The sequence below is a fragment of the Lampetra planeri genome, chromosome 63 (assembly GCF_965212315.1).
Source record: "Lampetra planeri chromosome 63, kcLamPlan1.2.h2, whole genome shotgun sequence".
Classification (NCBI taxonomy): domain Eukaryota; kingdom Metazoa; phylum Chordata; class Hyperoartia; order Petromyzontiformes; family Petromyzontidae; genus Lampetra; species Lampetra planeri.
The window spans coordinates 268701-290806 of NC_136169.1; the positions used below are offsets into that span (position 1 = coordinate 268701).

The window sequence follows — 22106 nt, forward strand, 5'->3', positions numbered from 1 at the left end:
ACTCGCTGGCGCTGACCGTGACGCTGGTGTACGAACGTCTACGAGCATCGACACGCGTCGACACGACCGTGCGCGCGCGACGATGACGACACAATCGCGGGTTGCCCGGTGGTGGTGGTCGTCGCACCACAGTGGTGGGGGGGGGGGGGGGGTGCGGGGGGGTGGGGGGGGTGCTGCCGACTCACCTGTATAGGCGAAATTTTCCACCGTGGCTATGGTCGTCGCCGCCGAATTCGCCGCGCCACGGCTCATGTCGGCGTTCGTTCCGTCGGCGGCCACGCCAACGCCGGGGAAAAACGCGTCGTTTGGCACGGCGCTCTCGTCACCGGAGACCTGCATCGTGAAGGGGAGAAAAGCGTGTCACCATAGCAGGCGAGCGTGGCGGGCGGGCAGGCGTGGCGGGGGGTGGGGAGACGGGACAATGCGGAGACAATCGCTGCACGCGCGTAATCGCTCGCTCATCCACGCACGCACCGCCGTCTCCGCGAGAGCGCACCGCTGCGGCGATCGTCGTCGGCAACGACCACGGCTCCTCGATAAGAGTCGGCGGTGGCGTGGTTTGGGGCGGGCGACGCAAGTTGGGTTGTTATTGTCCCCACGAGCCGCACGCGAGCACGGCTTCTCTTCCAGCTGCCGGGCGCAGCAGTGCCGACCACATTCAATTAGCGCCAAAAACGGCAAAGCGGGGAGCCGCGCGGTCTCGCGGCGCACAACGGCCAACGGGATGCCTCTTAATTATACACCTTGATTTCATGCGGCCCTAAATAGGGGGATGGTTGAATTATGCCGGGGCTACTCAGCAGCTTTTGCAGGCGGACAGGATAATGACTTCATGTAAATTGATTGCTCCTATAATTGCCGCTAGATTGCCGTCTCCATAATTGAGAAGGCACAATGCGGGGGCTAATGGGGAGCTTATTTTCCATTTTTTCACGACTCAAAATAACCCCCCTCCCCCACCCCCCCTGCATTTTGGTGGAGGAAAGCGTCATAATTGCGCCTGTGGTTTTTGCCCCCCCTCCCCCCCCGTGCATTTGCTGCAGGGGTCAAGTCTCTTCCCCACCCACTCCCCCCTCCCCACCTCCTATTCCTCCCCCCCCCCCCCCACCGTCGGTTACAATTTAACAGAAGGCTCGGTGTAAATCGTAATTAATTTAGCGAATAAAAAAAAAACCTGCGTGCGAGTGCACACTCCCGCACGTACGCGCCGACACAACCCAGACACACTCCGCTCGCGTTAAAACGTGGCAATTAGCGTTGTTGTCAACGGGCGCCACTTGACGGCGGAGGATCCCGCCAAGACCGTTGCAAGCGTAAATTGCGCTTAATTGTGAGATGGGGACCGCGCGGCCCCAGCACAAAATGGCCATCGGCCCCCTTCTCTCCCCTCTCCCCCCCACCCTTTTCGAGCGGCGATCTCTGCCACCGACACGAGCGTGTCTCCGTCCGTCCGTCCCCGCTTATTTGAACCGCTCCGTCGGGTCGTCGGAGTCGACGGCGCGGGTTGGGCAGGGCCGTGAGTGGCAGGGCGACCTCCGACGGCCTCTTGATAGGGAGGGCCTCTTTCATCCGCACCGAGGGCCCCCCCGATATACGCCGAACGCGGCACGAGACGGGGGAGGGCCTGGCGGCTTCACAAACATTCGTGCGCCAATCTCGGAAAGAGTTTCTTTGGGTTTTGAACGATTCCGCAAGGGCCACGCATGTCCTCGCGTCTGCGCGAGCGGGAGGCCGACCGCGATTCGCGAGGAGGAACCGGAATGCGTCCTCCTTCCCCATTTCCCCCCGGAGCCTCATTTGTCGGGGCTGCCCGCACTGCCGCCCTCCTTAATTTGTGGGCGGCCTCCGCAAAAGCCGCAAAAAAGCCAAATTACGTGCACGGTGCACGAGCGTGCGGCGCTGGCGTCCGGTAAATAAACAAGTAAATACAACAAACAGACCCTCCACCCCCCCCCCCCCCCGAGATGCGTAAACGATCATTGTTCTTCTTCTCTATATTTCTCCAATAAATTAACGAGCCGCCTTCGTGGTCTCGTCGGTGCGTTGGCACACGAAGGTAAAAAAAATAATCCTTAAGAGACAGGTTTTGCCGTTCGTTCGGCGGTCATGGAGGGGAGGGTGTGGGGGGGTCAGTGGGGGGGGGGGGCAGCGGGGGGGGGGGGCCGTAGGTGCGGGTGCCACAATTCATTACGGCAAAACCGACAGGAGGGAGGCGTGACCCCCCGTGAACCCTGACCCAGGCGGGCGGCAAATTAGACCGTTCTCATTAAGGAAAAGTGGCGCCATCGCCATGAATCGGCCACGGAGATGAGGAGGAGGAGGAGGGAGAGGAGGAGGGGGAGGAGGGCCGCAAGGGGAGGGCGTGGTACGGTTAGACTCCTGGAAGGTCGTGGTGAATTGTAGGGGGAGGGGAGAGGGGGAGGTGTGGTTGGAGGCAGAAAAACCAAATTGGCGGTTGCTTTGTACCCTTCGTGTCCACGGTGCAGTCCCACTACTCCGTCCCCTTCCCCCCACAACCGTGACCCCCGTGACCTCCGCCGCCACCCCCCCCCCCTTCCGTGTCCACGCACAGCGGCGAGCGAACGCTTCCCCTAGCAGCGAGCGCCAAAACACCTTTTTGAATTTTGCATGAGGCCGCCGCTGATGCCCATCACTCCCCCTCCTCACCCCACCCCCCCCCATGCCCCCCATCCCCCCAAAGCCTGAGGAGAGGGCCGCCTCGCAGGGCGGAAATTGGAGATGGGGCGCTCGTTAGGAGCCAAGCCAATTTGGAGCGGCTCATGATGAGCTGGGCAGCACTCGGGCTGCTGCTGCTGCTGCCTCCCTCGAGCGAGGCCAGGAAGAAGCGGCGAGGGACGCCCCCGCGGGCGCGGTTGATTGTGAAGTGGATCGAGGTTTTGTGCTTTTTCCTTGCTTTGTTTAACTCGTTCGTAAAGTCGAACGCTAAAAGGAATAAAATCAACAGCAACGAATAATCGCCGGGGTCATATAATATGGCCTAGCAATTGCAACAGTCGTTTGTGTGATCATCATCGTTATTATTTTTAGAGAATATATTTTTTACAAACATCATGGTTGTTGTGACCTGAGGTTGATTCCTGACCAAGGCCAACATCTAGGTCGACCCAGCCTTAAACGTGTACCCGGTGAAATTGGCAATAATTGGCACCGGGGAGGCAAAGGTGCCTGGGTGTGTGATGAATGTACGTGCATGCATGTATTTAAGGCTGAGTCAACGTAGGGGAGGGCCCAGGACCGATTCAGAAAGTCGTCACTGACATTGGTAGTGAGCAGGAATCAAACTTGGGACTCCCGATTCGCACGACGGTGCGCTGGGCCGCCACGCGGACGCTCCCCTAGGTTGACTCGGCATGAACATGAGCAACTGGCATGGTGTAGATGCATCGCCAACGGGGAGACAAAGGCGCGATATTTAGCCACCTCGGAAAGCCATTTCTGGCCATTCCGGCCTTCCGAGGTGCTCGCATTCACAGCACCCGCGGCCCCAGCAGTCCGTTAAGGGCGAAGGCCTCACGTCTCGTGCCGCGTTTGGCATAAACACGCGGGGGGGGGGGGGGGGGGCCCTCAGCGTGGGTCAGAGAGACCCTCCCCGTCGGCCCTCTCTCCCGTCCATCGTATGCAACGCAACGCCGCGTACGTGCGGGACGCACCGCTCGCGCCGGGCCGTTGCCACGCTGCGCCCAATAGAGAAAGGCTCGGCATCAGCGGACGGACAAAAAATATAAACGCACCACAGAATGAACCCCCACCGCCCCAGCACGGGGTAAACAGTAATTGACGTTGCGTTTGTTGCGCCGTCACCGCAGGGCACCGCTGAAGCCGGGCTGGCCAATTATGAGCACCGCGGCGTCGTAGGGCAGCGGGCGCTTGCGGTGGCGGCACCGGACTCCGCTCACCGGGGCTCTCGGCGAGCTCTCACCGGGCTCTCGATGCGAGTCTACGAGTCGACATGTTAGTCGATGGATCTCAATGTGCGGCTACGGCTCTACGGGAGGGTCGAGATCGAACCCGCGGCCTCCTGCGTATCGCCGCCGCCGCCGATATCAACAGCGTCATACTACCGGCCCTGCTTCAGCAGCTGCTGCTGCTGCTGCTGTATGCACGCATGTAGAACGTCTTTCGCAACACGTAGCCGAGCGTGCTAATCGGAGGTGCGGGCGGAGCGGGCCCCCCCTTGCTCCGCGTCGAGGATTCGATCTTCTTCCTCGTTAGTCAACGAGGCTTCAGCGGTCGCCCATTCTCCTCCGCTGGCAGCACCGATGCCGCCGCTCGCCGGCCACGAGTCACGTGGCGGGGGGGGGGGGGGGGCGGGGGGAACGCGGGTGAGGCGGCGCGCGACGTGACGCCCGCGTGCGCGCGATCCCGACCGGACCGTCCGGAGCGGGCGAGCGCACCGTCCGAAAGCCGACCGCTCTCGGGGTGGCGACCGCGGCGGCGTCCGGTACGACGATCGGGCCGCCCGGCGCCTTCGGCGAACGGAAGAAACAGCCGGCACCGGGGGCTGGCTCGGCGCTCGCCCCCCCCACCGCCCCCCTCGCACGCACGTACCGTCTGCATGAGCATGGGGATGCAGTGGGCGGCGACGCTGTGCAGGTGGGTCAGGTGCAGCTGCAGGTGAATGCGGCTGCTCAGCGCGTCCTGGCACAGGGGGCAGCGCAGCAGGGCGGCCGCCGCCATGGGCACCGCGCCGCCGCCATTGCCGGGCGCCGGCGCCGCCGGGGCCTGCTGCTGCTGCTGCTGCTGGTGCTGCTGCTGCTGCTGCTGCAGGGAGGAGTGCTGCCGGGCGACGTGCGTCTGCAGCCGACGACCACACCCACAGGTGAATGTGCAGTACGGACACTGGTACACCTTAGGTTTTGGCGACAAGAGTCGGGAGACAGAGAGAGGGGGGAGAGAGAGAGGACGCGTGGAGGGCGGGGGGGGGGGAATGATTGAATGAAGGGAGAGAAGAGAGAGGCAGACGCAGGAGGGAAAAGGGGGAGAGATTGCACCGGTTAACGTGAACGGGGCGGCAAGGGCGACGATGGAAGGGCAGGGCGGGCGTGGAGAGGAGGTGAGCGGAGCGTGCGATGCGGTGAACGAGAATCGCAAGATCAGAAAGGGGGGGGGGGCGGCAACAGGAAGGGGGGGCAGGAACGACGGAGGTGCGTGGGATTACCGACCGTAACGAACGCAGTTTTACCACGACGCGACGTGAAACAACAACACGCGGTTGCATCGCATCGCTCGTCCACACGGGCACTCCGATCCGCTCTTTGTGTTTGAAAGCACCGCAGCCGCATCCTGCAGCGACGCGCCGCTAACACAACGACGACGACTCAGTGCGTTTAACTAACAACTGGAGGCTGGGCGAGCCGTACCTGGTCGTGCGATGGGGTTTTGTCCTCCAGGGGCTTCGACCTCTTGGCCGGGCTCAGACGCTCCGGAGTGTCCAGCGGCGACGTTCGCTTCTCCGCCAAGAACGCCCGCGCCTGCTCGGCGTCTGCGGAAGAAACGGTGTTTCGTTACTGCAAAAATAAAAGAAACCCGCAAAAACAAAACAAGAACGATCGCTTCTTGCGCCGTCGAGCTCATCGCAACGGTCGTCTTTGCTCGGCTAATTACGCAAACGCGCCGTGCAGAAGGGCCGTTGCCCAAAACGTCGCCCGTCATTTATCATTTCCTTTTAAGGCGGCAACACACCACTCACGCACACGGCGTTGCTGACACGAGTGCGGTTAGTTTTTCGAGCTCGGATTTGCGTGCATCCGAGCAACGCCCCTTCGACCAAAGTCACAGGCCTACAGAGGGGAGCGCGAGTCCTCAACAGCAACGGCGACGTCACGCCGAGCCGTCGTTACGAGGTTTTACCGTGACCCCACGGTTACGGATGGACGGACCTAATGCGTTCGAGGTCTGTCGCCGTGTTGGTACTCGAGAGATATGCAAGCGAGCGGAGCACAGAGTCGCGCGGCGATGGAGGGAATTCATTTTAAAGTAGTTTTCAAGATTACAATTCCAAATTCCTTTCATCCCATCACCTCTCTCTCTCTCTGCGCACGCCGCGTCTCCCATTCTGATGGCCACATGAACGCGATGTTAACACACCGCACCAGGTACACACACGCATAGACACGTGGGTGTACGGTCATTGTACATGTCTGCACTATGATAAAGATGATAATAATTTACAGCCCATCTTGCGTGCTGTTTGACCATACTTCACTGCGCAGATCGGTGTGGGGGTTGTTTGACCGGAGCCCAGGATCAGTTCAGATAAATCGCTGATATTAGCTGTGGCCAGGAATCGAACTCAGGTTGCCCGGGTTTACAGCGCAGTGCCCTAGGATGGCGCAACAAGCTTTGTTTGGCGAGTGCGTGACCTGAGCGGGAGGAGCAGAGCAATCAACAGCTCGATGACCACCACCAGCACCACCCACTGCCATCTGCGAGTCGCAAAAGCAAACGGACGCCTGAGCGACGGCCAACATTGCGCGCGACGCCGAGGAAGAGAGAGCGGAGGGGGGGCCGCAAGGCCACCGCTCGTCCGTCAGCGGCGAACTGCGGAAGCCGGCGGCGTCGGGAGCCCCCGCACGTTGCTACGCACCCTCCTCACCACCCCCCTCCCGCTCTCGAAGGCCGACGGACGGACGGGACCGGTCCAACGTAGCAATAATTTGATCAAGGGGCGCGAGCGTAAATAAATAAATAAGTAAATGCTTTATCTGGGGATTTGCGGTGGGGGAGCATCGAGCAGCGGCGGCATTAATTTAAAAGCAAAGAGCGGCGGCGGCGGCGGCGGCGGCGGCGTGGCGCACGCGGGGCCGGGGTGATTGGATGCTCGTGGGGAAGGGCGCAGGGACGACTTGGCACGCGTGGTGATTAATGCCGCCCGCCGACAGCCGGAACAGGAAAGAATGATGGGTTTGGAGTTTGTTCTGAAAACACGCGAGCGCACGGACTCGCGCTCACGCGCGTGTGAGCCCCCCCCCCCACCCTCCCCACACCCCCCAACCGCGCCCACGCCCCCTCCGCTCTCACACCCGCTCCCACTTAATTGGCTGGATTAACGGCACGGGGGGCCGGGGCAGCCAAGAGGGCCCTCGGCAAGGCCCCGGGACAAGCGGCACGGAGACCGAAAGACTGGATTGCCCGCTCGGCGCCCCCCGACCCCCCCACCGCCCGCAGCCGCGGCCGCTCTCCACGGTCCACCGCCCCCCACCGCCCCCCGTACAGCCTGAACGGACTTTTGGAGCAAGCGTCGCGAGCGAGCAGCACCTACGAAGACCGCACGCACAACTACGGTGGCTCGCCCCAACCACCCTCCACTCCCCCCCCCGCCCCTCTCGCGCCCCCCACACGCCCCCCACACGCCTCAACCCGGAATAATTTACGAGCGCAGGGAAAGAGGTAATTTCATGCTGGATGCGTCATACGGGGCGACGGCAATCACCGGGCGAGCGCGGAGCGTTCAGAGCGAGGCGACGCCGCTCCGCGCCCGGCGCGGTGTCACGGCTCTCGCGGCCGCGCGAGCGCAATCATCGCTAGAAAAAATAAATTTGCGTGGGGGCGCTGGAAGGGAGGGGAGGCAGCGGCAGACGGGGGGGGGGGGGGGACATTAACGAATCGAGGAGTCGGGAAACTCGACAGCGCGGGAGGCCGTGGCGCACCTCCTGAGCGTTCATCAGAATTCAAATTGGCTCAAATTAGATTCTCTCAAATTGAAGCTGCAAGCGGTAATAACCTGGGAAGAGACACTGTCACATGCAATTCCGGGGCCACGTCACATAAGCAAACATCCCACGCCGTGATACCCCTTAAAACACAAAAAAATGCCAAATTAGTTTCCCGCGCGCAGCATTTGTCGGCGGCTGTCGGCGGCTGTCGGCAAAACGCACGCCAACGGCGTCTCCTAGGAGCGCGGTGCCGCGTCCCCGGTAGGCTGGCATGCATCGGGGACACGTGTCCGGCGTGAGTCGCAAAGACAACGAGTCTCCGGTAAGCATCAACGAGACCTTCTACTTCACGGAGTCTCGGTGGGCGGAGTCTCGATGGGCGGAGCCCCTGCACCGCCCTCCCGTAACCCGCCCCCCGCTCCCCCCGCCGTGGATCTGCCACCGTCTACAGGGCCGCGATTTGTTGAACTCCGAACCCAGTAAGGACACCGTCATTCTGGAATCAGTGGCCGCCCCCCCCCCCACCCGGTTAAAGTGAATGGACGGTGTCGATCGGGGGGCGCACGGCGTTGCTGGGTGCGGAGCGAGCGTCCGCGCGGTGCCCCTTACCGGAGCGCTCCCTCTTCTCTTCCGTGCCAGCGGCAGCGGCGGAGTTCCTGTCGAGCGAGCTCTCGTCCGAGTTTCCTTTCTCCGTGAATTCTCCTGCACCGCGAGGGCGGGGGACGACGACGACAAGGGGGTAAGAATTAGGCCGTGTTGCCGTGATGAAGACGGACGCGATGCCGAACGAGAGAAAGAGCACGGGCGCTCGGCGCGGTTCACCAGAATGTCGCATTATCGTCGGGTTCCGACATTCGTGACTTTCCGACGCTCGTCCGCCGAGCCCCGGCAAAACGTCAATTTCGCGTGAGAGCATCGAGAAGCAACTTCGACACCGATTGTTTCCAATAGAATAGCAGCTGTTACAAGCGATAACGTAAAAATTATCGTAATTTTACCACCCTTTGCCAATCCTACTGGTGAGTGTGGATTTGGCGTGGTTCGAGGACCAGTTCGGATGTCACTCGCCGCCGATATTCGCCGTGGCCGGGGACAGAACTGGTCGTCAGGTTCGCAGCGCACCGTGTGCCAGCCACTGTGACAACGGTGATAACGACGGATGACGACGACAATGATAATGACGAAACAAGATCGTGACGCCGGAATCGAGGAGCAATCATCCCCGCCCCCGCTGCGGCTGCACGACGAACGTCAAACAAATGACGAGCGACGCTTGAAGGGCTCGGATGTTCGAGTCAAGCCGAGCCGTCGCGGCGCCATGCCGGATGGGGTGTCGGGAGGGGGGGGCACTGGACTATATTTTGTCCGCGGACGGAGCCGGCCGAACTTAATATTTCCGTGGCCGGGCCGGACCTCTCTCTCGGTTGCGTCACTCGGGAAGAAAGCGAGAATACTAATTTTTGGTGCCCCGCCCCCCCCCCCCGCTTCTTGCGAAAATAATCAACGTCGAAATGGACCCGGTCAAAAAATAATGAAGATAATGATGATGAGAGGTAGCGGTAGCAGTAGTAGCAGTAGTAGCCGCACTACGGCCCGCTGGGTAAAACGCGCGGGGCCGATGCCAGCCGATAACAAAGCACACGGAGGCGGCGTGGAGCGAGGGTCGAGCGCCGCGATGGGGACGGTCGTTCGGGAACTCGCCGCTCCGGTCCTTTGGAGGCACCGGCAGTTGCGCAACGTGTTGGGGGGGCTGGCGTAGAGACCCATACCCACTCACATAGAGACCCGTAGGTCTACACAGAGACCCACAGACTTACATAGAGACCCCTACCCACTCACATAGAGATCCATAGATCTACACAGAGACACACAGACCCACGTAGACACCCATACCCACTCACATAGAGACCCGTAGGTCTACACAGAGACATGTAGACTTACATAGAGACCTGCAAAGCTAGACAGAGACACACAGACCCACGTAGACACCCATACCCACTCACATAGAGACCCGTAGGTCTACACAGAGACCCACAGACTTACATAGAGACCCCTACCCACTCACATAGAGATCCATAGATCTACACAGAGACACACAGACCCACGGAGACACCCATACCCACTCACATAGAGACCCGTAGGTCTACACAGAGACATGTAGACTTACATAGAGACCTGCAAAGCTAGACAGAGACACACAGACCCACGTAGACACCCATACCCACTCACATAGAGACCCGTAGGTCTACACAGAGACCCACAGACCCGCGTAGAGACCCCTACCCTCTCACATAGAGATGCATAGATCTACACAGAGACACACAGACCCATGTAGACACCCATACCCACTCACATAGAGATCCATAGATCTACACAGAGACCCACAGACTGACACAGAGACCTGTAGAGTTACCAAGAGACCCACGGACTCTATAAGATTTATTTGATTTGACCAGAAGCGACCTGGCCACAAACGACAGCTCAACGGAGTGGCTTATCGCGTGGACATTTACGGGAGCCAAATGCCCATGAGCGCGTGATGGCGATTCTAAATGTGCAGGAGAAAAACGAGAGGGACCGGGGGGGGGGGGGGGGAAGGGAATGCCGCGCGAGCACGGGGGGAGAAGATGCGAAAGGCGTTTTTGTTTTGGGGCGAGATGTAAACTCTGTTGCGGCTCCTTGCCCTCCTCCGCGTTTGCGGATCGGGCGTCGAGTCGATGGTCACGCACGCCCCGCGGTTCGCTGCACGCCGACCGGAGGGGATTTTTAATTTCACCCCCATTCGTGCATCAGCATCATCAGCATCAGATATCCGCATCATCGTCAGCTGCCGCTGCCATGCTCTGTGCAGTGGATGCCGTTCAGGGTCACGGCCCACAAGTTGTCCCGCAAGCCGTGGACAGATCGCGGCCGTCGAACGCCGACGGCCGACGAGACGACGGGCGACGAAGTGAGCGTGCGTTTGTGTGTTTTTTTTTTTAACCCTCGACTCGTTCAGCCCTAGCAGGGGCCGGTGGGGGGGGGCGGTGGGGGGGGGCTCGGATGATCGGAGGCGAAGCGCGGGGGGCCCGGCTTAGAAAAACCCCCCCCACCTCAAACAGATGTGAACTTCAAACCCGGCGCTGATTGCGTTGGGAGATTAATGGAAACCATCTCCCCCGCGCCGCGGAGCAGTTTGTGTATTAAATTATTACTCGTGGTTATTTTGCTCGAGAGGAGGAAGGGGGCGGGGGGGGGGGGTGAAATAAATAAATAAATAAGGCGCAACGTTATTAAGCCACGGACGATATTGGAAAGAAGCGACGTGTTCAATCACGCCTCTAATTGGGCGGCTTTGACGGAGAGTTGAGCGGTGGCTTCTGCTCGGCGCCAATAATTGAGGACTGAGCCACTCCGAGTTACTTTTCTACGTGGATAGCGTTTTTGGAATTTTAACAATTAAAGTCTCCCTCTTCGTCCCCTCGATGCTGTTGACGACGATGACGACGACGACGACAAAAGTCACGATGGTACGGATCGTCGGCACGCTCACCCCCGCGGCGTGAGAGTTGAGCGGCGAGCGCTGAACACAGTCGGAGAAATTCTCAGGCCCAGCTTCAAGGGGGGGGGGGGTGGGGTTGGGAGTCGGAGGCGAGTGGTGTAAGGAACATTCCATCATTTTGTTCTGGTTATTTTTTTCTTCTTCCAGAAATCTTTTTACCATATTGATTCCATAAAAGCCAGGAAGTATGTCAAATGAGCACATGCCACCGGGTCAAGGGTCACCGGAACACCTCCATACCATATTGCTCGGCCGGATCTAATAAACGGGGGGCGGTGCGAGACGGAGAGAGAGAGAGCGCGAGTGAGAGAAAATAACCAGGCCACGCCACAAGAAGATTTAGGACTTGACCTGATTTGATATGGTCATTGCCTAAGCCAGCACCGTCTTTGATTCTATGCCATTGTTATTAGTAACCTGGCAGAAAATGTAATCAAATGGAGTAGAGGTCTCCGGGGGGAGGGGGAATGAGGTATAAATCAGGAAGGGGCTGCGTGAAAATATAATACGCTCTCTCGCTCTCTCTATATATATGTTTTTTGACCTACCCGGCGTGCAAAGCCTATTAAAAAGAAGCTAATGTATAACATATATATACAGGCACGACCAGCGATACCGTTTGTAAATAATCACGTTCGTAAAATCAAATGACGTTATTGGTGGTGGTGATGCTGCTGCATTGGCAGCGGTCGCGTAGACAACAATAACAACAACAAAAACAGCTCAAAGCGTGCTGTCAATTACGACGCACGCGTGGACGTAACAGGCGGGGGAAAAGTGCATGGCCGGCGATGGCTCGGGCCCTCATCTTTGCAGCGCGAGCCGTAAAGTCGACCGCGTGTCTCCGTGCGCACGCATCTGAAACCGCTTGCCTTTGATCGCTCAATCAGGGGGGGCCCTTGGCTGGGGGGGGGGGGGCACGTGACGCACATCTCAGGGACTCGGCTTTCGAGTGCGCCGATCACAAATCCCCCGCGGTGGAGCCAGCGGGGTTAGCGCCGCGAGTTCCGATTCCCAAACCACGTCCCGTTCCGTGGGCACCCATCGCCGGCGTGGTGAAGTACGGTCAAACAGGCAGCTCCGTGACAAAATATTCGCGTTCACATTTACTGTGATTACATTCTTCCCAATTGCGTATTACACCTAAGAACATTTATTTTATATATCCTGCGGTATTTAAAAAGAAAACGGTATTTCACTTCCGCGTGGCCTTCCGCGGCTTGATGCTGCATGGCTCTCCGGCGCGTCCTCCGGTCGTGCCGTGGCGCCGTCGGCCGCGACGTCCGACGTTCCACTCCGCAAAGCCAGGGAGGAGCTTCTGCGGGATCCACGAAAGCACCGATGCGTCCTCGGCCAGAGGACCCCCTCCCCAGGCCGCGGCGACCGCCGCGAACTAAACGGTCGCTCCGCGAGGCTGGGAGCGAAACGCCGGGCATCGTGCCCAACAAACGCCGGCACCGACCGTGAAAACCGATGCGGTGGATGAGCGCCGGCTTTGGCGTCCCAAGTAGAGTTGTCCCGGGTGATGTCGGGCGAGGCGCAGAGGCCGCGGGTTTTGCATGAACTGCGCGGGCCGGACGGGCGGCAAAAAAACCAAACCAAAACTATGCCGGGTGACGGCCATGCCGACGGCCTCCGGTCCCGAGCCGTGACGCCCGTCGGCGCGGTGGATAACGACGATAGTCGGTTCCCCCAGTGGGCGAGCCACCCAGAGGCCCCCGGAAGGCCCCCCCCCCCCGGGGGCCAGGATGCCACGGGTGGGCCCCTTTGGCCACGAGCGACGGCAACACAGGTGCGCCGGTTGTGGGGCCCCGCTCTCTGTCGGCAAACGACCCCATTTGCCTCCCCACTCTCGGCAGCTCTACTGCTGCCGGCGATGGTGGCGGTGACGACAGGATCCTGGTGGCGGTGGTGGCGGTGGCGGTTGTTGATTGGCCTCTGACGATGTCGGTGGCGGTGGAGAAGACAGACTGCGCGGTGATGATCGTGACGGCTGAGATGATGATGGCGGCGGTGACATGATGCTGGTGGCGGTGCCGGTGATGGCGGCGGTAATAATGACGGCGGCGTTGATTGGCCTCTGCCGATGGCGGTTGGGGAAGGGACAGGCTGCGTGGCGATGATTATGACGGCGATAATGATGATGGTGGTGGTGATGACAGCGGTGGTGGTGATTTGTTACATGCTTTGGGGGGCAGCGTCTCTGGGGGAGGGGGGGGGGCGGAGAGGCGAGGCAGCTGCAGTGATTGCCTCGTGGGCTCGTGCACCGCAATAATGAGATGACGCTCCCCGTTACGCTTGCGCTCCCGGGCTGGTGGGGGGGGAGGGATTGGGGGAGGAAGGGAAGTGTGGGGGGGGGGGGCGGGGGGTTGTTAGCGGAGCTGTCCACGGTGGTCGTGGCGCCGGGGGGAGGGGGGGGGGCTGTGAGGGTTGTTTGCCGGATCGGGGATGAGAGTCACGGCGGCCGACGATGCTCAAATCTCACCGAGCCTCGGTCCCCCCTTCCCGCCCATCCCCTTGCCCTCCTCCACCCCCACCCCCCCACCCGCTCGATTGAACAAACCCTCACCGACCGACTTCTTCACCTCTTCACGGCTCCAACGCTGCTGCTGCTGCCGCTGCTTGTTACCGGCCGCTCGTCGGTTCGGGGGGTGCTCGCCAACCGTGATTTGATTCGAGAGCCCGCGGACTGTGGCCCAGGCACCGCGGCCCAGGGAACGTTGTCCAGGCACCGCGGCGCACGCGGCAACGCGTTGGGGACGCCGCGCCAGGCGTGGCCGGGGGCGGCGACTCCCCCGTCGGTTCGCGTCGAGTGCGCCGCGAGGCGCCAGCGGCCACGGCCAAGCGGGCAGGGGTGGGCGGCCCCTCGGTCGAGCGGCTTCCTTCGGCCGTCGTCGCCGTCGCGATATCTGCCGCCTTAGAAACCCGGCTCGCTCCCCCGGTCTCGGCGCTCGCAGTTCAAGTGCCCCCCGCCCCGCCCGTCCCGCCCCCACCCACCTCTAAGCCCGCCCCCCCCCCGCCACGGCCCACAACCCCCCAGCTTTATCGACGACCACGTGGGCTACCCGCCGCGGCTAACGTTCGGCAGGTTTTTCCCCGGCATTCCATTGTGGAACGAATGCCGGGGGAAGGGGGCCTCGTAAATCAGATCCGTGCCGCGCTGGCCATCCCCCCCCCCCCCCGGGGTACCGAGAGGCCGATGGCGCTGCGAGCCGGCCGGTCGGCTTGACGGCCGGAGGGCCGAGCGACCGCGATAACGCGAGCCGGCAGAACGGCCGCGAGCGTCTCCCGCCGGCGGCTCTCCGCGCGAAGCGCTCACCCGGTTACTCAGGACTAATGAAGTTGGCGGGTAAACAACAAGTAAACAACAAGTAAACAACAAGTTTCCCCACTTCGGCCACGCTTGGGCGGTGGCCCCCTCCACCCCCCCCCCCCAACCCCCCCCCCCCGCCCCTTCCCCTTCCTCCCCCCCCAGCTCTGGCGGCAAAGACTGAAATTGGACGAGGTGCAGGCAGCTTCGCCACGGACGCGTAATTAACGGGGAGGACTCACACCGGCGTCGGGATCGCCTCTCTCCCCACGCGGAACCCCATCAGGATCCACGTCGTTTGGGAGCGGCGATGGCCGATGGCCAGATCGGCGTCTGCTCGAAGCCACTCGCAGCCAAAAACGCGGCAATGTCACCCGTTGACACATTTCGCTTTGGCCTCTTTGGCTGGCCCAGAAACCTCTCAAGCATTGGCAGGCGGTCGCTCCGAATTTGGGACGGAGAAATAGCTCCCTGAAGGACTCGCGCGGTCGCGTGCCGTGCCGCCACGGCCCCGGCCGTCCTCACGCCGACCAAAGCCGCTCGCGCTTGCCAGCGGCTCCCCGAGGCGACCGAGAGCCGATCGGAGCGAGCGCCAGGGAGGGGGCGGGGGGGGGACGCGCGGTACGCGGAGCGCAAGAGTCGACGGCTGCGCAGGGTCACAGGCGCCGGACCACCTCGTTCTCCTTTTCCAAATCCTCACGTCGCCCTTCCCCTTCCTCGGTCGGCCTGCCCCGTCGTTCGCGAGCGGTCGCCGTGTCGCCTGCCCCGAAAGTCCCCGAGTCCCCGAGGCAAACCTGCCGGGACGACGACGACGACGCTACGAATGATAATAATCATCAAAAAACAAAAAAACCATAACAGTAGCAATAACCCACGGCAAAAAACATCCGCCCGCACGCGACGAAATGACGGAGGGGCGCCCCCGGCGATCAGCGGGCGACGTGCGGATCCGCGCGTGCAAATGGGAACACGCGGCGATCTACAACGATGACCCCGTGGGCTCATTGATCGCGGACGACACTCAGGAGCCGGCGTGGGGAGGGGGATCGATATTCAAATCCCCGAATCAATATGCAGATCGCGGATCGCTGCAGGGGGGCGAGGGGGGTGACGCCCCCCCCCCCCCCAGGCCACGCAGTCCTCGCGGACAAAACGTTTTTGTCGCTTTTCAATTACGCTCCAACACGGAGCGTGCGTGGAGAGAAATAATGATCGCCAATAAACGTGACCGCCCCACCACCCCCACCGGTTTGAAAGAATCTATCGATACGGAAATGGCGCGCGTAGTTGTTCTTTTTTTTATTCGTCGCTATTCAAATGGGGGCAATCGATTGCGCGTTTGGCGCACTGCGCATGTGCCTCGCCGCCACCGCGCCGGCCGCCACCACGGCGCCGGCCGCCGCCGCCGGCGACTCCGCTGCACCTCGCTCCGCCGGCGCCGGAGCTCCCCCCCCCCATCATCACCACCACCACCCCCGAGTCAATTAATGAATTTGGCAAATTTTTGTTTTTCTTCCGTTGACACTCCACGCGTTGCGGCGAGGGTCGCTGTTGGTCCGAGGGGGGCGGCAGTGGGGGGGCACCTCGCGACGTGGCCCGGCAACCGCAAGGTACGTGACGCGCCGCGCCGTGCCGCGCGTTCCTCTTCACCTGACGGCAGGGGGTGGGGGGGGATGCCGGTGGGCGGGGGGGGGGGGTTCGATTCTCGCCGTTCGCCTCTCCTCGTGACGCACGGACGACGGCGTGAGAGCGAACGCGAGGCGAGGCGACGCCTTCGGGAACAAAATATAAATAATTATTATGAAGCGGCCGCCCGTCGGGCCTCGGCTGTCGGCGTCGGCGCCGCGAACGCCGAAATCGCGCTCGCCCTAATCGGTTTAACACCCTCTTCCCCCGGTTCATTAACGGCTGAGCTCTCTCTCTCTTGCCGCCATCGATTGGCCGAGGCGGCGTTAGCCGCATCCCGCGGCGGCCGGCGCACGTCAGCGCCCTCGCCTATTGGCATATCAATTAACGCAATCAATGGGGACGACGCGCGCGCGCGCGCACGCCGGCAGCTGTTAAACGGGTGACAACAGAACGCGATGTCCCCCCTCCTCCAGGCCCCCACCCCCCACAGCCTGCATCCCCCGCGCAGCCGAGTGGCGGCGCGGCGTCTCCCGTGCGCCGCCGCCTTGCCTGCCCGCTCGGGTTTGCCACACTTCCTGCTTTTCCCGAGGATCGTACGCGTTCTTTGCCGAGGTCGCTGCTGTTCTGGCAAACCTCTAAGTCTTCAGCGACCATTGCGATCGCTGTCGGCTGTGTAGTAGTCGTAGTAGTAGTAATAATAACAACGATACAGCACGCCACACGACGCATTCCCCCCCTCCTCTTTCCGGCCTCCTTCGTCTCTCCACGTTTTTTTTGCAACTCAGGATCTGGCGACCCTAAGGCCCCCCCACCCCCCCCAAGCAGGAAATAATATATTTTTTGGGGAGCCACCGTTCGTCGGCGAGACGAGATTGGCGTTCTTCTCAGAATGCCACGTCGCGCTCTGCGTGGCTTTTTTGTTTCTCTCTCGACCTTCGGAGGCTTTTTTTCCTTTCTGCCGTGGCGCCTTTCCCCCCCCCCCGGTCTCTCCGCCGGCAAAATGGGGTATCCGACTTTCGCGTTCCAACGACGTCGGGCCCACGAGAGAACGTCGCCCCAACGTCGGTAACGTCGGGGCCAACGTCGGCGCAACGTTTCCGCGTTCGTCGGGAATCACGACGACGGCGACGGCGTAACGGCCCTGCCGCTCGCCGACGCGCCAACGCCACCACCAACGCCCCAATCGTCGCTCCGGCCGCTACGGCCCCCCCTCCTCCCCCGGTTTCTACTCCGAGCCGCTAGCAGATGCCCGCTAGGTCGCGGAACAATTAGCGCCATCACAGCTCGGCGCGTTACAAACGACGTGCCGGGGCAGTGCGGTTACCCCCCCTCCCACTCAAAGCTTGCGCCGTGGGGCAAACGCGGTGCCGGGGAGAGCGCGGAGGTGTCGTGTGGGCAGGGGGGGGGGCTCGTGGAGAGGGTGCACGCTACTCCGTCCGCGGGAGCGCACACATGCATGCACACACGCATGCACACGCGCATGCACACACGCGCATGCACAACAGCGCACACACGCGCACACACACACGCACACGCGCACACACGCGCACACACGCACGCACACGCGCACACACGCGCACACACGCACGCACACACGGCAGACGAGGCCGCGTCTCGACTGCTCCAATTTGAGGCATTAACGTCTCCTGCTGCCTTTGTCCTCCGCGTACAATATCCCGAGGGCAGCGAGCAAATGCTTTTCTCTCATTACTCCTCGTTCTGTGTATAATAATAATGACAAGAAAAGTGTAGGAGGAAGGTGGGGGGGGGGGTGGTGGTGGTGGTGGTGGAGGGAGTGGCCTGGAGGGGGTGGGGGGGCAGGAGAAAGGGGGGTGGAATAAGAATAATAAAAACGCGTGCGGCGGGCACGAGAAGCGAGCGCTCTCGTCTCCCCAGGAGCAACCGAAACGCCCCCCCGGAGCGGTCTGGGTCCGGGTTGCACGGCTGGGGATTTGACGACTCGTGGCCGAGGTGACAGCGGTGACAGCGGGGGCAACTCTCCACGCGGACGGTCCAGCTAGGGGGCGGAGCAAGCTAGGCAGGGAAGGTGGCCCCCCTCTCTCTCTCGCTTGGAATCCGAGCCGCCTGACCATGCACGCCGACTTTTTAATTATCGCCGGCGAAGGCGATCGCACGGCAACAGTGACGATCGCCCCGCTGGATCTCCTCCTCCCAGCGCTGCCCCCCCCCCCAATCCCTCCGTCTTCACTGTCCCATTCCTTACCCCCCATCCCCCTACTTGTTCCTGGGGCGTTCGTTCCACGTGTCGCACGACCCCCAGCCTTACCCCCCCCCCCCCCGTCTCTCCTCCTCCCTCCTTTAATATAAATCGGCCAACATCCATATTACGGGATAATTAGGTGATCACAATTAACTGTGTTCCGGATGATGTGCCGGCGGTGTTGTTACAGCAAAGGTTATGCCATGGGGCAGATGCAGTACCGGCATTTCTCATTAACCGCGTCCGCCAGGCTTTTTTTCTTTTTGCGCCGGAGCGGGAGATGGGAAGGGAACGCGCACGCACGCACGCACGCCGGTGACATGCATCGCAATGACCTTCATTTTTTTTACTTTACAGCCACCGCGATAATTTCTGCGTTCACACCTCCTAATGTCACGCGCGGGTAAAGCGCTCCCCCCGGCGGCCCCCCACCACCTTCCCTTCCCTCCTGGAAGTGGCTCGTGGGGGAGGCTCGGCGACGATGACGATCATCATGGTGACAATGACGGTGGCGATGATCATGGTAACAATGACGGTGACGATCATCATGGTAACAAAGAGGGTGACGATGATGATGATCATGGTAATAATGACGATCATCATGGTAACAATGACGATGACGATCATCATGGTAACAATGACGATGATCACGGTAACAATGACGATGATGATGATCATGGTAACAATGACGATGATGATGATCATGGTAACAATGACGATGATGATGATCATGGTAACAATGACGATGATCACGGTAACAATGACGATGATGATGATGATCATGGTAACAATGACGATGATCATGATAACAATGACGATAATAATAGTTCAATTTGTAACGCGCGAAAAAATTTGCAGACGTAGTGGCTGCAACTCAGAGGCGCGGAGCCAAGCTCAGAGTCGCTCGAAAGCACGTGGTTGTAGAGGTGAGTTTTTAAGTTTCTCTTGAAGGAGGCGATTGAGGTGATGCTGAGAATGTGCAGAGGGATATCGTTCCAGACTGTTGGGGCTGCCACCGAGAAGCGGCGCATAGACACGATGACCATCCTGGATCTTGGTATCAAGAGGAGGTCGTGAGTCGCGCTGCGCAGGCATCTGCCGTGTGCCGAGCTGCAAGTTGTCAATAATGAAGAGAGATACGGCAGGCAGGCGGATATGAAGGCATTGTGGCAGAGGCAGGCGGTCTTGTATGTGACCCTACTGGCGATGGGGAGCCAGTTGAGAGCACGGAGACGAGCTAGTGAGTCGAGACGGGGATGAGTGTGGGCAATGACGACGCGTGCTAGGTTGTTATGTAGTCTTTGAAGTTTCTTTAGGTTGCAAGCGGAGGTCCGGACTAGGATGGAGTTGCAATAGTCAAGGCGAGACCCAACTATGCAACATGCCAATGTGTTGGCAATTTCAGTAGAGATGAGAGGACGTAGGTGTCTAAGAGCCTTCAGGTGAAAGTTACATGAGCTGATGATATGATTGGTTTGACGGTCGAAGGATAAAGTTGAATCTAGGATGACACCGAGGTAGCTGAAGTGATCGGTGAACTTGATGCTGTGACCGAAGATGTGTCTGTGTGTGGGGAGTGCTGCTGAATTGAGACGTTGCTTGGTACCAAACATGATGGCCACAGACTTTTTCGGATTAAGGGCTAGGTTGTGTGCAGTGAACCATTGTTGCACGGCGGTGGTACATTCTGAGAGCCTCTCGAATCCAGATGCATTGCTAGAATCGATGGCGGTGAATAGAATCGTGTCATCCGCGTATGAGTGATGCTTGACACCGAAGCTTGCGATGAGCCGGCCGATCGGGGAAGTGTAGGTTGTGAAGAGCAGGGGACCTAGTACAGAGCCCTGGGGAACCCCGCAGAATGCTGTTGTTTCAGGCGATGTGGACATGCCCACCCTGACTGAAGATTGCCGGTCAGAAAGGTACGAAACTATCCACTTGAGTGCTGAGCCGCATATACCGAAGTCGGATTTCAGGAGGGAAGTAAGGAGCGAGTGGTTGATGGTGTCGAAGGCTGACGAAATGTCCAGATTTACAAGTGCAACAGTTGAGCCGGAATCAATGATCGTTAAAATGTCATCGAGCACTCTAGTGAGTGCTTTTCTGTGGAATAGTTTTGACGGACAGCTGACTGGAAGCAGCAGTAGTTTGATGATGATCATGGTAACAATGACGGTGATGATGATGATCATGGTAACAATGACGGTGATGATGATCATGGTAACAATGATGATCATGGTAACAATGACGATGATGATGATCATGGTAACAATGACGATGATGATGATCATGGTAACAATGATGATGATGATGATCATGGTAACAATGACGATGATGATGATCATGGTAACAATGACGATGATGATGATCATGGTAACAATGACGATGATGATGATGATGATCATGGTAACAATGACGATGATGATGATGATCATGGTAACAATGATGATGATCATGGTAACAATGATGATGATCATGGTAACAATGACGATGATGATGATGATCATGGTAACAATGATGATGATGATGATGATCATGGTAACAATGACGGCTACGATGACGGCGTTGCCATTTGTTAACCCAGCCAAGTTTATAACGTCACACGAACAACTACGGAAGGCGCTGTAATTACCGCTTTTGACGCATTCGCAGCGACGGATTTGGCGATCGTCGCGGTGAATTCCGCCGCGCTCGGCAAAAAAAAATATTACGGCTCCAAATGCCACGAGGGCACCCGCGGGGGGGGGGGGGGAGGGGGGCGGGGTGGTGTCCTCGTGCGTCCGGGCCGCACCAAACCCCCCCCCCCCCCCAAATAAGATTATTATGATAATTAGTTTCGCTTAATTAATGGCAGAATTTGTAACGCGCGTGGAGATTCCGTTCACTCTCTCTCTTCTCGAGAGAGAGAGAGAGAGGAGGGGGGGTGGTGGGGGGGGAGAGAGAGGGGGGCAGAGAATGATCTGAGAGGCGCGGGAGATCGCCGGCGAGCGGGAAGGCAGCCGGAACCGGTGCCAAACTGTTGGCTAAAAAAAACCCTCTGCGGTCCCACACTGGGATGTGCTGGGCCAACATCTGCTAAGGAGCGGAATGCCAATGCCGAGATCTCATGCTGCTGCTGCTGCTACTGGCCACGACAAGAGGGATCCAGCAAAGAGAGAGAGTTCGTGTCGTGTCGCTGTTCCTCCTCCTCCTCCGTTGAAGCAGCCCAGACTACCACTGAGGGTTTCACCGTGCGGTCCCATTGGCTTGGGTTGCATGGCCACGATCGCACCCCCCCCCCCCCGCTCCCACACCGCCGGTGTGCGGTGACCAACGGTGGGTCGCCTTCAGAACTCTCCCTGCGGCTTCGGCCGAGCGCGGCATGAGGAGCCGCGTTTTACAGCTCATGGGCAGTGGGCAGTGGGGAGAGGGCAGGAGGGGAGCGGGGAGCGGGGAGCGGGCAGGAGGGGAGCGGGGAGCGAGCGCGGAAAATTGCTCGAGAGTGGTTCTTACTCACACCCCACCCACCGCCGGCCCCACACTTTTCACTAACAGGCATTTACACCTGCCAGACCGGCTCGGTCAATCATGCCAATCCTCACCCCCCCCCCACCACCACTCTACCCCCCCCCCGCCCGCCACCACTAACCCGTCTGCAGCGCGTCTGCAGCGATCCCTGCCTCCATTTAAGCCAGCAGCGTTCATCTGATGTCACTACACGACCACCTCCGTTCGTGACCTGCACGACCC

The 22106-nt window shown here is 60.0% G+C and overlaps 1 protein-coding gene across 2 annotated transcripts in view; it reads right to left on the reverse strand.

The window, feature by feature from the left end:
• Positions 1-22106, reverse strand: part of LOC144736849 (zinc finger homeobox protein 3-like) — a 75397-nt gene that overhangs the window by 11445 nt on the left and 41846 nt on the right. Inside the window, exons 3-6 of one of the 2 annotated variants that reach the window (XM_078619499.1) lie at positions 8286-8378; positions 5382-5503; positions 4570-4815; positions 186-333 (exon numbers count right to left, since the gene is read on the reverse strand). In XM_078619499.1, coding sequence (XP_078475625.1) covers positions 186-333; positions 4570-4815; positions 5382-5503; positions 8286-8378 — 609 coding nt within the window. Of the gene's footprint in view, positions 1-185; positions 334-4569; positions 4870-5381; positions 5504-8285; positions 8379-22106 lie in introns of both variants that reach the window. The other variant, XM_078619498.1, reaches the window with a different exon arrangement.